At 43.1% G+C, this 14,382-nt stretch overlaps 1 protein-coding gene across 4 annotated transcripts; it reads left to right on the top strand.

Moving 5' to 3' along the window:
* The first annotated feature begins 131 nt into the window (after nt 1–131).
* Nucleotides 132–8,759, top strand: CETN2 (centrin 2). Of its 4 annotated transcripts, none has more exons than XM_038416526.2 (6): nt 206–356; nt 1,783–1,941; nt 3,600–3,728; nt 4,482–4,619; nt 6,824–6,945; nt 8,574–8,759. In XM_038416526.2, the coding sequence occupies exons 1-5, from the start codon at nt 354–356 to the stop codon at nt 6,911–6,913; spliced, it is 519 nt and encodes a 172-aa protein (XP_038272454.1). In that variant the 5' UTR covers nt 206–353; the 3' UTR covers nt 6,914–6,945; nt 8,574–8,759. The 4 variants fall into 4 exon arrangements, with proteins under 4 accessions (XP_038272452.1, XP_043347602.1, XP_038272454.1 ...); XM_038416525.1 differs by lacking the exon at nt 8,574–8,759 and adding an exon at nt 8,043–8,258; XM_038416524.2 differs by lacking the exon at nt 8,574–8,759 and having other exon boundaries at nt 132–356; nt 6,824–7,235.
* Nucleotides 8,760–14,382: the final 5,623 nt, after the last annotated feature.

The raw sequence follows: 14,382 nt of genomic DNA, 5'->3' as shown, positions 1-14,382 counted from the left end.
TCCGCCTTCCCCCTGTTTCGCAGCCCAGCTCCGCCTCGCCCCGCCCCTGGGCCGAGAATCAGCCGAGCCCCAACGCGCGCACTGATTGGTTTCCTGGATACTCTTCTTCAGCCAATCGACTTGAAGGAAGGCGGAATAGACCCCTCTCTTCTTCCGGATCCGCCCACTAAGCATCTTGACCAATCGGCATACGATCGGGTCTCCAGCGCAAGGCCTTTAATCAATGGGAAACATGGTTGCTATGGCATCAAGGTAGAACTATTGGCCTATGGGGAAGGTTGTTCTTAATACTGTGTCCGCCCCTTTTTTCTGTTCGGAGCGGAGGCGCTGTTTCTGCGGTACCAGCCTGCGGGATGGTGAGTGGGTCCGAGAGCTGTTCGGTCTGGAGGACGGGGCGCGGGCTAGGCCGGCCATTTGATGGAGTGACCGCAGTGGGGTGCAGAAGCAGTAGGCCCCGAAGCCTGTCACAGGGAGTTAGCAACTCCACCCCCACGCAGTGGCTCGGGGAGTGGGCCCTGAGGTCCAAAGGGCTGGGTCCGGGCTGGCGTGGTAGGTACAGAGTTCCTAGCTGCATCCTTGCCCGTGCTGCAGGGGGGGCTTCCAAGGGGGTGCAGACCCCCACATGTGCTGGTCCTCCTCCCACCCTGCCGTAATAACACCACCCAGCCCTTTTGGAGCATTTGTCATCAGTCAATCTCAAAGTACTTTACAAAGGAGGGTGGTAGCATTATCCCCATTTTATAGATGGGAAAACTGAGGCACAGAGCAGGGACATTACTTACTGATGGTCATCCTGCCGTCTAATAATAGTGCTGGGATTAGAACCAGGTCTTCTGAGACCAGGTCAATGCTAATCTATTAGGCTATACTGCCACAATATGTTGCTCCAGTTGATGTAGGTGGCATGGCCTACATAGGCAATAGTCCCTAGTGTGTGCTACATGGTGCTGGTCCCGGCTGCGTGGCTTGCAAAGATATTCTGGGGCACACTGTATCATCTTGATCCCAACCATGTAGCCAGGGCTGTCCCTAGGTGAGTGTGCGGCCTGGGACCACCCCTGCCTCTACTCCACCTTTTCCCTTAAGCCCCCACCCCACCTCTTCCTTCCCCTGCTCTGCCTCTTTCCGGCTTCTACCCCATTCCCCTGAGTGACACTGGGAGCTGGAAGGGAGGGCTGGGGTCACTGCTGCCACTTCCCGATGGTGAGTGCAGGCCTGACCTCTGCTGCTGGAGCCTGGCCCCCCGCTAACCCCCTGGGCCAGCCTGGCCCCCCACTTCCCCTCTGGTCTGGTCTAGCGCCTCCCACATGACACGCTCACAGAGCTGTCCCTAGGGTAAGGCGATTCAGGGTGGCCACTGTGGGGACCCCCCAAAGCATGGGGCCTGGGGTGGCTGTCCCAATTCACCATATCCTAAGGACAGCTCTGCATGTAGCCTGCAAAAATTACCAGCCTCTGTCTCATTGTCTCAGTTTCAATGCACTTGTATATAAATATAGATGGAGCATAATATGCAGGGACCTATCATCCCTGCAAGTTACACCTTCAGGCTGGAACTTTCTGTCTTCACAAGCCATACCTCTGTCCTTTAAAAGGGCAGCTTGTTAGATTTTTGTGTGGCCACTTTGTCTATTTTTCCCTGGCTTCACTGGAAATCACAAGGGTTGCTGAAAACGGAAGTTTCTGGTTTCATTCTGGATTGTTCTCCCCTGATGCTGAGAGTCTTATCTGCCTGCTTTGGGAATCTAATTCTAGTCTCTGATCTTCTATTAATATTTCAAGGCTTCCAGCTTCAAGAAATCTACATTAGGGGCGGTAGCCCAGAGGAAGAAGACAGGTCCTAAACTTGAACTAACTGAAGACCAGAAGCAGGAGATCCGAGAGGCTTTTGATCTGTTTGATGCCGATGGCACTGGGAACATAGATGTTAAGGAGCTAAAGGCAAGATTAAACTCGATGCTAAAGGAAAAAAAGGACCTAGATGTATAGAGACTTAAACTAATCTAAACTGGGGTAGAGGAGGGTTGATCTCTTTACAACATAAAGTCACTGTATCCCCACACAACTGCTATCTGTTGCTCTTTGTGCTGTCCCCTTCTCCCATGGGGCTCTTTGGAGCTGGGTTGACAAAATCACACTCTGAAATGTAGTTCCAGGATGTCATGAGCTTTGTATGTGTTGGCAGAAGGTCAAAGGTTTTTGGTCATTATGAAAGCCATCTGAGGATCATACCATTCTGAAAGCCATACTTAAAGATCATGCCAGTGTCATTAATTTCTGTGTCTCTGTTTGTGTCAGAGCAGATATTTGGTACCTCCACCTCACTCATTTTGTTAGGGAGGATGATGATTAACCCTGTCTAAGATTTTCCTGCTTTCTACAGCTCCCTCTTCTGCTTCTCCAGTTTAAATCCTGTCTCGCTCAGAGGACCATGCAGAAAGGCAACCTTCAAGTCTGCCATTTGTCTCTTCACCAGGGAATGGAAAAGCAGTGTGTGGAGGCAGTGGGGGAACTCTTTCCTGAGGAGATTCTAAGTTTTTTCTACACTCCTTTGAGAGAAATTTCCATTATGTCAGTGGAATGTGGCAGGGGCTGAAGTAACTTCTATATACATGATAGAAAAAAACAACTGTTCAGTTTTTTTTAAAGGAGATTTATAGAGGAACCAGAAACCCAGCTGTTTTAGACCTTCTTCTGTAGGTTTATGTCAAGGTGTAGACCCTAACTCCCTCTGGTCTTAAGTACTGGTTGAGTTGAGCACGGTAGATTGGAGTTCAGTACAGTACTAGGCATGATGGGATCTTCTCCCTTGGGGTCACGTTCCTTGAAGGCTGTGACCTTTCTTTGCCCTCCTCCCTAGTGGCTCCAGGAACTCTGTATATCTAGTATATCTGAGCTTCCTCATCCTGAATGTAGTGTCCAAATAGTAATGTAGTGACTCTTTGACCAGTAGAATACGAGAGCTCTCTGCATTTTCCTGTACCTTGATTTTCCGTAGAGAAAAGGTGGTCTTTTAGATCTGTTCTATTTGTTTTCCCAAACCTTTCACCTAACCAGAACACTTACCCTCTGAATGGGTGTCCGAGTCGTAAGCCAGAAACGGGGAAAACCCAGACCTCAGAAAATGACTTAGAATGCGAAAGATCAGATGAATAAGGTTAAAGACCTCAGGACCAGAGGGTACAGTTTCTCAGGCAGAATGGATGATGAGTCTTACGTCTGTTGGGCTTTTTTCTTATAGGGGAAAGAGGGTCTGCAGAGCACCAAGTACTTCTCTCTTCCATTAATTTTCCCCCTTTACTGACTCCATTTACTTGCTAGTACTGTCTAGAGAAGGCTGGGTGCATTATTCTCTAGAGCATGTCTAGAGAGCTTCTTATACAAGCCAAAGGGGTTGCTGTTAAGACATTCAGCTCTCTCCAGGTTGCTAAGTGTTATTAGTAGACCATTTTTCCATCACCTGCTCTTTGACCTTGCTGTTTGAGGGAAAAAAATACCTAATTTAACCACAGCATGGTACAGTTTAACTTTTTTTCTTCCATACTTCTATTTCCATTGCCCACTGAGGAGCTAATCTCTTCTCTTTTCATTGTTTGCAGGTGGCCATGAGAGCACTAGGGTTTGAACCCAAAAAAGAAGAGATCAAGAAAATGATATCAGACATTGATAAGGAAGGAACAGGAAAGATCCGCTTCCATGACTTTCTGTTGGTGATGACTCAGAAGATGGTATGTAAATTGGGACAGTCACAATGAAACCAATTTTGCAAGTTGCTGAATGGCTTTCAATTCCTGTTGACTTCAGTGGGAGTTGAAAGGACTCAAAACTTCCCTACCTAATCTTAGCAACCACATGTGCAAAATTTATGGTTGCAAACAGGAACCATCCCATCATAGTTGGTGGTGTCTTTAAGATCTTTCTCTCTAATAAGATTGCTTACAAAGAAGGGAGTGGAGAGAAATTAATATAATCAAAATCACACCAAAGAGGAAAAACAACATTTGCCACTAAGAAGAGAAGCTGTGATAAGTTTTGGTAAGTTGTGAGGATGACAGTGATAGTCACTATGCCAGTACAGTATTTTTCCAAATTTAAGATATCTACCGCCATGATCTGTGTACCGTACCTAAAAATTCTTAGAAAAACTCATTGATAACAAAATAACACATTTGACAGTGTTGATGCTGCAAAACTTTAATCATGAAAAAATCTGGTCCTAGACATGAAAGGAACATAAAAGTGACATTCAGAGAACATCATTACATTGGCAAAATTAAGGCTCGCTGAGTGCTTTCACTCACTATTTGCATAATTTCTAATAATTGGGTTTCTTTTATATTGAATCTTAGTTTCCTGTGTTTCTAATGTTTGTTTTGATAACTACAATTTTTACACTTAAGTTACTGATATGTACTCTTAGACTTAACTACAAGTTAACAAAGTTTTTGGCTATGAACTGGTATGTTGCTTACTTCTTTAAGGCTGAAAAAGATTCCAAAGAGGAGATTCTAAAAGCCTTCAAACTGTTTGATGATGATGAAACTGGAAAAATCTCTTTCAAAAACCTTAAACGTGTGGCCAAGGAACTTGGGGAAAATCTCACAGATGAGGAGCTACAGGTTTGTGCCTTGTATGATTTTGCCTACGTATGTTGTATACATAGTAGTCACTGATTTGTATTATTTCATTTCAGATTTAATTCATTAACACTCACTTTTTAAATTGTGTGAAACTGCTGCAGAATCACCAGTCTGCTACACTAGAGTGCCACAGAATCCAGAAGTTTTGCAACAGAGTTCTGGTTTAGTTTGCCACACAGTACATGGGGGCCTTGAATATGCTCTTTTTAAAGAGATGGGTGTACTTTGTAGTAGAAAGAGCCTAAAATATAAGCCCTTGTATTAGAGGCCTGGTATGAGGCCTGAGCTGAAGTAATGGGCAAGCTTTGCTGAAGCAAAGTTAAGCTGTGAGCAAACGTTAGACTTTGCCTGCTTGCAAATTTACAGAATTTGGCAATAACAGGGCTAATATTGCAAAAAAACACACATTTGTAAGAAGTGCTAGGCACAAAGTACTTACGCAGACTCATTTTAGAAGAGTGGTATCAGAGCATTTCAGTATGAAGGATGGTATATAAATATTCCCCAAAGATAACAGGGACACATTGATTCCCTCCTAAAAATAAGGTCAGAATAACAGTGTAGTGAATAAAAATTGTGTAAGGTGGTGGGTGGTAATCAGCTACGTCAGAAGGTGTTAACTAACCATGTCAGAGGGGCAATACATATCTTGTTTATACTAATGTAGAAAATAAAGTCTCAGAGGAAGTGTCTTTGGTCAGCCTAGGGGGCAGTGAAAAGTCCTGCCACTAACTAAGCTGCATCCATTGTCCTGGGCATACATGTCTTAGTATCCTCATAGAGTCTGCCAGGTGCTATTACCGTGCTTCATCTACAATAATCTTAGCTGTGTGTCTTCATTCCTAAACCGATCTTGTGGTCGTTGGGCGGTTTGCCCAAAGTCTGCACAAAGCTGGGACAGCACACAGGAAAAACACATACACACAGCCGAATATCTAACAACATTGGTGACCCAAGAGATGTTTTGTTCTTTCACACTCCATAGACCAGATCCCTGGTCCCTGACATATCCCCTTTGCATTGCTGTGGTAGTGCAAAAGGTCCATAAGACTGCCCTAACCAAGTACTTGAAGATATCCCTTGTGTGGGGAAATTCCTTGGTGGAATAACTGGATCTGTGTTAAAACCCTCTCAGTCTTCGAGGCAGGGAGATGGTAGGGCAAGGAAATGTGTCCAGAGTGCTGCTGTGTGCCTGCAAACCCTGGTTGGTGTTATGGCTCCTTGCGGGCTATTCTCAGCCAGCACAATCCTGTGGCTGCTCTGGCTTACGTGGAAGGGGCACACCACAAGCACCAGGATCAGGGGTGGAATGTAAAGGTTGTTTAAACCCACTCTTGCCCTGGATGCAAGCAGGTAAATTTGTAAATTATATTTGTAACAGCAGAAAGTGCTGAGTTTTACTTAAAATATCTCCATTTCCCACTGCCCTTTTCCTTCCCACTCCCTCCTGTTTCCTGTACTCTCCTGGTGTCATTCTGTCTCAAATGGCAGTACTCTGGGACTAAAGATTGCAAGTTAAAGATCCACACCACAATGGGGGTTCTTGCTCAGTGCAGACACTGTAATGTATTACTTAAGTGAATGTTGTGCTATCCTTCAGCATCTTAAATCAAAGTCCTTTCCACGTGCAGTAGTACAAAAAATAAAGTTAAAGAGTTTGACCATCTGTATCTGAAATAGGTTCTAAAGGCCAAGCATATATGGCCAGGTGGCTCCTACTTAGAATCATAGAATGTCAGAGTTGGAAGGGACCTCAGGAGGTCATCTAGTCCAACGCCCTGCTAAAAGCAGGACCAATCCCCAATTTTTGCCCCAGATCCCTAAATGGCCCCCTCAAGGATTGAGCTCACAACCTAGGTTTAGCAAGCCAATGCTCAAACAGCTGAGCTATTCCTCCCCCTGTCGTTATCCTTTGGTACATCCCGAGTAACTCCAATGACTTCAGTGAAATTGCAGTACTCTGGAGTTACAAAGATACAATACAGCAGGATCTGTTGTTTTCTTCCAGGATAGTTCCTGTACCACACAGTGTGTATAGCAGCATAAAAACTGCTTTTGAATAGATTGGATGTGAAATGTGTTGTAATAAAATCCTGTGTCCTTTCCATTCCATTTCCCTCCCTTCCCTGATATACCTTAATGGACCCATCTAATTTGGTCTCTGAATCCTTAACATCATGCAGGAAATGATTGATGAAGCAGATCGAGATGGAGATGGGGAAGTTAATGAGCAGGAATTCCTGAGGATCATGAAGAAGACCAGTCTTTACTGATACGTTTGTTATGGATTTTGGAAATATATTTGGTAGGTGCATCAGTTTTCTCCAGCCTCTCATTTCTCAGGGACAAAGGAAAAGTTGGGTCATTGTGTTCTGTGTGTCTGTTCTTTAAACTTCATTTGTGAAATGTTCCAACTGCTAAGCTGAAACTGTTTTCACTGAGAAAAACCTTCACACATTTATTCTTGTAGATTTTTTACACCCAGTTTGTTTCAGATATACAATTAATATTTGCAGAGCCTTATCTGACTGAAACAGCACTGGAAAGAGATTGTGTATGCTTACAGAATTCTTAATAAAAGAGAGGGCTCGAAGCAAGAGATTTTTGATACAAACTGCCTCACAGTTCATGGTGCATTTGAATCCAGAGTTTTGGTTTGGGCCCAGTGATATTAAATGCTACATTTGACAGAGTGTCAGGGAGCAGAGTTGTTTGGGGTTTTTTTTTTTTTTTAAACTCTGTCCAAAGAACACCAAGCTTGTGTTTTATGCAAAGAATAAACCCTTTCCTTCTTTTATTATACTGTTAAAATACTGTTTGAGCAGATTGTTACAGCTTAACGTACTGCTATCTATCAGAGAAGTTCTTCTTTGTGCAATCTGTCCTTAATAGTGGGTGAGGGGGAAGAAGAGAAGCTACAACTGTTTAAAAACCTGTGTGTTGTGGGGAACATTCAGTGGTTCCTAATTGTACAATTTTGTTTGAAATGAAGTACTGTTGGGTTTTGTTTTTGTTTTTTGTTTTTTTTAACCATCATGGTTGTAGAAATTAACATACTGAAACATGAATATAAATGGACACAACTGCCTTCTTGAATTTGCATACAACCTAAAGCAAGTGTGCCAAATTCTCTTATTAGACTCTTAATATTTAAATGTTCAATTTAGATGTGACCAAGTGGAGGATTTTCTTTGTGTTTTGCACGAATACCGTATGTGCTGCATGTTTAACGAGGTGGTGGGAGAGGGTGTTTGTTGCAGAGGACCAGGCATAACCTCGCCTAGTAGCCTGGACCCCAGAAAATGACCTGGATACTATGGAACTTAGCAACCCAGAGGCCCACCCCATCCTGGGAGTCAGCTGGTTCTGGCCATTGGTAACAAAGGTGATATGTTTGCCCAGGAATAAAGACAAAGAATGGAGGAGGAGCTTTCTGGAAGGTGATATAGGGTGGTCAGCTGGAAGGATATCGCTTCTGGAGTGGGGATAAAGAGCAGCCTGAGGCATCTGGATGCGGGATAGACCCAGATGGATCTGCTAAGGCTTTTGAGGACCGAGGGTCCTGAGAACTTCCTGTGTTGTGTTCAGATTTACAATAAACCCTTCTGTTTGACCCTGGCTGAGAGTCTAGAAACTGGGGTTGCATTATTCCCTCTGGGTGTGGAGGCCCTGGGGGTCCAGAACGAGTGGACTCCCTGAGGGGGGAGGGGAGGGGGAGGAGAGAGAGAGAGAGGCGCGCGCATGCTGAAGCCTCAGAGGTGTGGTCTCAGGAGGCAGCAGGGCCAAAGGGCCTAACCCCAGAGAGCGAGTGCAACCCTTGAGAAGGGCTGTCACCCTGAAGGGGGTTACTCTCAAGGAGTATATGGAGCTGAGACTGCACAGAGTGGGGGTTAAAAATAGGAATAAATCAATTCTGTTGCATGCATCTTACAGGTGGACCTACAAAGGAAAAACAAGAACCACCCTGACTTTGAATAAAACAATCATTGCTGCTATTCTTGCTATTGTAAGCCCTACCCAAATCCAGTGATGTGAAGTGGCAAAGGAAGGAAACACATGAACTGTTACATCTCCAAGTAGTGGTAATGAGGCAGATGAGGACTCTAAGGATTTACCTGTTTTAAAAAAAAAAAAAAAAAAAAAAAAAACTGTACTACTAGCCCCCCCCACCCCTATGGGAATTGAGCAATGTCGGTATGTGGTGTATGAATTGGAGGGGGGAATCCTAACCCAGTGAAGAACACTAAATTTATCTGGAAATATTGCATGGTATTCTTTAGAATGTCATAATGAATGACAGTAGGAAACAGTCATCCAGACAGGTGGTTTATCACAAAGGGCCCAAAAATATAATTCTCTGGCCTCCTGGAGTGTTTGGGTTATGGGGTTCCCCTGTTAGGGTGCGGTGTTACAATGTGTAATCATAATGGTACCTCCATGGAGGACAATCCTTAAACTTGCGGTTATGTACATACCAGACTGGGCAAGAAGTCTCCCCTGGGACGCAGAGAATATAACCATTTAACCGCTTTGCAGAATGTAACCCTACAGGTAATATGGATGCCAAGATGGAAGGATCCTGATTTAAGCTGGCCGCAGCCTGGAGCTGAAAATACTTCCTTATGGGCGAACGTGTGGGAGCGGGTGCACCAAAAGCTCATCGGTGTGTCCTTTCAGTCCATTACATAAATCGGTGGTACACGCCAAAGAACGGTGGGTAGACGGGGTACATCCTAACTGCAGCACATACATAAAAGAGTTAAAGCAACAATTTAATTGGTGGGTGAGGGTATACACGTGGAATTGTTGCTGCAGAAGGAATCTGTGAGCAGTAGGAACCACAGGGTTAAGTGCATGAAATTTGGGAGCGGGGGGAAATGTGTATGGGAATGCAAAATGCTCAACTAGTGGGGCTAGCACCTGGTAATAGTTGCAGTGGTACCTTGAAATAAGACTGCAACTAAGGTGATCCCCATAAGCCCTATGGAAATAATAAGAAAGAGGAGCTCACTGGGAACCACTAAAAAAATCAAATGATGTAAAATAAACAATAATTTAGTTAAGTAATTATTTGTCCAAATAAAATATTTAAATGTGCCCCTCTCCAATGGCCATTAAGAAGCAGGCCCAGTGCCCTGTGCCAGGGGTGAACAATTGGGTGTAATGTATATGGGATATGGAGTGATCTGCGGGGAGTGTGCACAATTCTGTAATATAACACTTGGGAGTACAAGTATACCAGCATCTGGCACAATTACACTCTGACATTGGATTTTTGGTTCATGACTGGATCTGTGGAACTCATTGCTGTGGACAATTGAACCAATGCATTACCCAATTCCATACCAAGTTGTCAAGCTGTTTCTCTGTAAATATTCAATGGTCTCATGATATGGACACAGTAGCAGCAGCTCCAGGCCAAGCAACTCCAAAACTTGGAAACCCGGGCCCTTCAAGGAATGAATGCCTTCCAACTAGCTACTGAACTGCCTGCTGATTGTACTTAGACTGATGTAGTCTGTGCCCTTTGGACAGGCCTAATGGACCCTCATTTGCTTCTTGGTCGTATGACTCGTTATAGGGGTGCTATTCATACTAACTGTATTATTAATCATATTAATGGGGTGCTTAAAATTATGTGCTGCCTTAGCCTCGCCCCAAAAGCCATACTTGTAAATTCAGGGGCTCATGCCTTTTATGACCTGCCTTCACTCTCTTCCCCCTAGCATGACTGGTGGACCAAGGTATCGGGCTAACCAAAGCCAGGGTCTCCAGCTCAAGTGCCCTGCCATCCAATGGGCCCTTCTTGAAGAGAGTGGGAGAGTGTTGGGATATGTAAGGGTTAATTAAAAACTGAGTAACCACTAGCATTGTATTGGAGAGGAAGGCAGGGGCAGGCACTGTCTCTTTGATAGATAAAGTGCTATTCCTCTCCCTTCTCATTAAGGAGTGATAAACATTGCAGGAATGTGGGGATCTACAAATACTGTTTATGTAAAGCAGTGATAACTCCCGCTCCCTTCCTTTCTCAGCCACATAAACAAGCTTGGGGTCATGGCCCCTTTTTCCCTTCCCTGTGAACTGCTGATCAAGGGAATTCATGGCTGCAATTATTACAAAGAAATGTATCTTTAAAGTAAAAACTCTCTGTAGAATATGCTAATGTTGTAAATAGTAATCAGGGGCTGAAATAATTAAATCAGTATATAGCTGTTAATATTTATGGTATGGACGTTCATATTACTCAATAAGGGTTTTGGGGGTGTTGTAGTAAATGTAGGTATTCACATACTAACTTAAATAAAAGAAGTGTGCTCTAACTAATTCAGTGCTTACTCGACAATTGGGTCAAGGGGAACAAGTACCGCAATAAAGAAGCCCGTCTACTCAGTTAGCCTCTGGGTCCCCCTGCTCATTCTCTAACAACATACTTATCTGAAGTGTACCACAAAGAAAAGGAAAACTTAAAACTGAAGCTTAAAGACAAGAAAATCCCTGTTATCTTTGATTAACATTGTGATGATGAGGCAAAATCAATACTGAATGTACTGTTTGCACCCTTAGAAGAACCTGATTGCTGTGGGCTTGTTAACTCTTTTTTTGGCATTTTTAGATAACTGTTAATCACTCAACTGTTTTATGGGCTGTAGTCAAAGCAGTAAACAAGTACCAGACTGATACTGACAATGCTAGTTACATGAAAAAGGCATTTGATTTTGTGTTGTCTACACTGTTTCCAAATTCTATGCATATGTGCCAAACAGGTTATATTGTTAGCTTAATTGATGAATCATTTAGAAAGCCTTTTCAGCTGGTTGATACATTTGTAAGATGCTTTAGAAACATGTTCTATAACTCTGGAAGTAGGAAAGAGAGGTACCTCCTTTTCATGAACCAGAAACTACAAGAGGAGTCTCCAGATGCCAAATTATCCATGCCTTCTAGCCCTGGTGGAACATGCTGGAACAGCTGGTTCCATGCTGTCCAGTATCATTCTAAGAACTTTCAGTTCTACAAAGAGTTCTTTAATGAAGAGTGCAATAGCAACTCCCCAATTTCTGTGCAAACTATTCAGAAAATGCTGAATGACCCAACTAATTATGCATTGTTGAAAGTACAGAAAATGTGAACAAATTATCAGTTTACATCTGGCATTTGAGAGAAGGAAGCCTTGCACTGTTAAAGCATTTGACATTCTGGAAGAACTGCAGCTATATTTCAGTCCACATCTAGAGCTCCCTTCAGAAAGCACCTCAGAATTCTTCAATTTTAGGGAGGCAGAAAACTTGCCTCCTGTTAAGACTTCCCTGTCTAGCTCTTTTTAAAGAGGCATTCCGTGAACGTTCTGAAAAGCTTGACAAATATTTGTCATTTGGACACCCAGATCTAAATTTTCTGAAGACTTGTAGGTTATTTGATCCTCATCAAGATTATATCCTGCCAGAACCGTGTAAATATTTTCAATATATCCTGTTTTTTCTGAGATCTGAACAGGAGCTGAAACTGAACAGGGAAAATATTGTGCCTGAAGCCAGTCAAAGTCAACCTATTTTTGTAGACTGCCAAGTGTTTTGGCTTTCAGTGACAGAGAGAATTCCAAATATCTCCAAACTGGCCTTGAATTGCATAAATGCTGTCTCAAACTCTGCAGAGGCAGAGAGGTTTTTCATTGTATTTTCTGGCACAAGGAAATCACTAAGTGAGAAAAACTTGAAGGCTCTTTGTTTTCTATATTATAACTGAATTAAATGAGTATACTAGATTGTACTGAAATGCAGGATAATGATTAGCAAAAGTGAGACTTTCATGAGTGAAAGTCTAAGCAATTTAAAATGACATTCTACTTTATTTTTATTTGCTGTTGGTGTTCTGTAATGTAATTTAAATGAAAATTCAGGTTTACAATTGGAGTGCAGGGTATTGGTTACCAAGTATTTTGTAATTTAACTTTCATGTATTTAGGAAATGCTGAATAGTTATTGTGACTTTTTTCTGTATTGTAGTTTTTTAAAATTGCCAAAATAATTGAAGCTGGTGTGATTATATTGCATTATTTTGACAAATAAATTGTGCAGAATTTTTATTTTTTTGGAGCAGAATTCCCCGGAAGTAAAGAAGGGCTGCCTAAGCACCACACAACGGGGCGTGCACAACTCTTTGATTCAGCAATACCCATCAGAACATGTCTGGGCAAGTGTCTTCTAGGTACATAGACTAAGGATATAAAACAGGAGACTGTGGCATCATATTTTGTCTTTCTCCTCCCCCATCTACACTGGGAACAACAGGAATGCTGTTCATCTGAGGAGAGTGGTCCAGGAGAAGCCCGTATATTAAGAACTGTAACAACCAGTGGGGTGAGAAAAATATGCTTATCTTTTATTTTCCTTGGTAACTATTTCTGACCTCTTATGCCTACCACTTTTAATCCCCTAAAATCTATCTTTCTATAGTTAATAAATCTGTTTTATACTTTACATAAAACACTGTCTTTGGCTTGAAGTGCTTGGAAAATCTCAGCTCAGGTTACAAAGGCTGGTGCATGACCTCTCCACATTGAGGGAGGGGCAGACAGGGTAATAAACTTACACTGCTCAGGCTTCTGACCAGGACAAAATGGTACAGCTCGGGGGTGCAGAGCTGGGGGGAGTTGGCTGGTGCCTTTCTCTTTGTGATTCATGAATACCTTTTGGGCGCACTCATGCAATGTAGCTGGATGTGGGGCTCCACATGCTGTTGTGCTGAGTGATAACAGTGCCTGGAAGGATTTGCTGCTTGTCACTAGCAAAGCATTGTGAGAGACAGTCTAGGCTGGAGAAGCAAGGGAGTAAACTGGTAACCCAGTTCCAGAATTCACCTTGGGGAATCCCATCATAGTAGGACTGCAGGGAAAAATCCCTGAGAGAGAAGGGGTCCAGTACTGGGACAGGGCTCTGTGATGGGTTGCCCGCTGCCCCCGCCAAGGTGCAACCTGATACACTGGGGTACCACTGAGCCGGCCTGTTCCACCAGCCTGGGCTCCCGAGCCTCCTCCAGCAGTGTGACGTTCTGTACCTTGGGGGACTACCCAGCACAGCAATGTTCAGCCTTATAACATGACTGTGTGGTATCCAAAAAATGTGGGACACGCATGATTTTTGAAAGAACTTTTGAACATGATAGGAGTGGTAACAAGGAAGTCCTATAAGAATACTGCTTAGCTAGTAGTACCTGTAAACAGCCTTAAAGCTTGGCACAGCAGAAAAGCATAACAAACCTGGAGTGCTGTTTGGAAGGGGAAACGGAGTCATATCGTCTCATGGCATTGGTAGCTAAATATTAAGGCCCCTACACTCTAAAAGCTACTAATATCTACATTGTGTTAACAATGCTGCACACGCTAGACTGCTTTCCTGCAAGCTGGAAAAAGAAACACAGAACGTTGTAAAAATACCTATGGATAACACTCCAATTTTTGGAAACACTGGCAAGTTAGATAACCAAGACCTGAAGAGGATTGTAGGCACACTGTCTTCACATTAGTTGGTGACTAAGGCTCTAGCAGTACTCTAAAGCGGGAGGTGTGATGCTACACTCCATATTCTTCATAGAAATATTGGTATGATATGAATATAGCACAACTAAGATTTTTTTTTGCAAAATGGGTCTTGTGACATAGCATTGGGAAGGACACGAGTTGCTGAATATGAAAATCCTATTTGTATGAATGTATCATTTCTGTATCTGAAGTTAGGAATATTCA

The sequence above is a fragment of the Dermochelys coriacea genome, chromosome 9 (assembly GCF_009764565.3).
Source record: "Dermochelys coriacea isolate rDerCor1 chromosome 9, rDerCor1.pri.v4, whole genome shotgun sequence".
NCBI lineage: Eukaryota > Metazoa > Chordata > Testudines > Dermochelyidae > Dermochelys > Dermochelys coriacea.
Note: the sequence above shows the minus strand (reverse complement) of the source record. Positions and strands in the feature narration are given on the sequence as shown.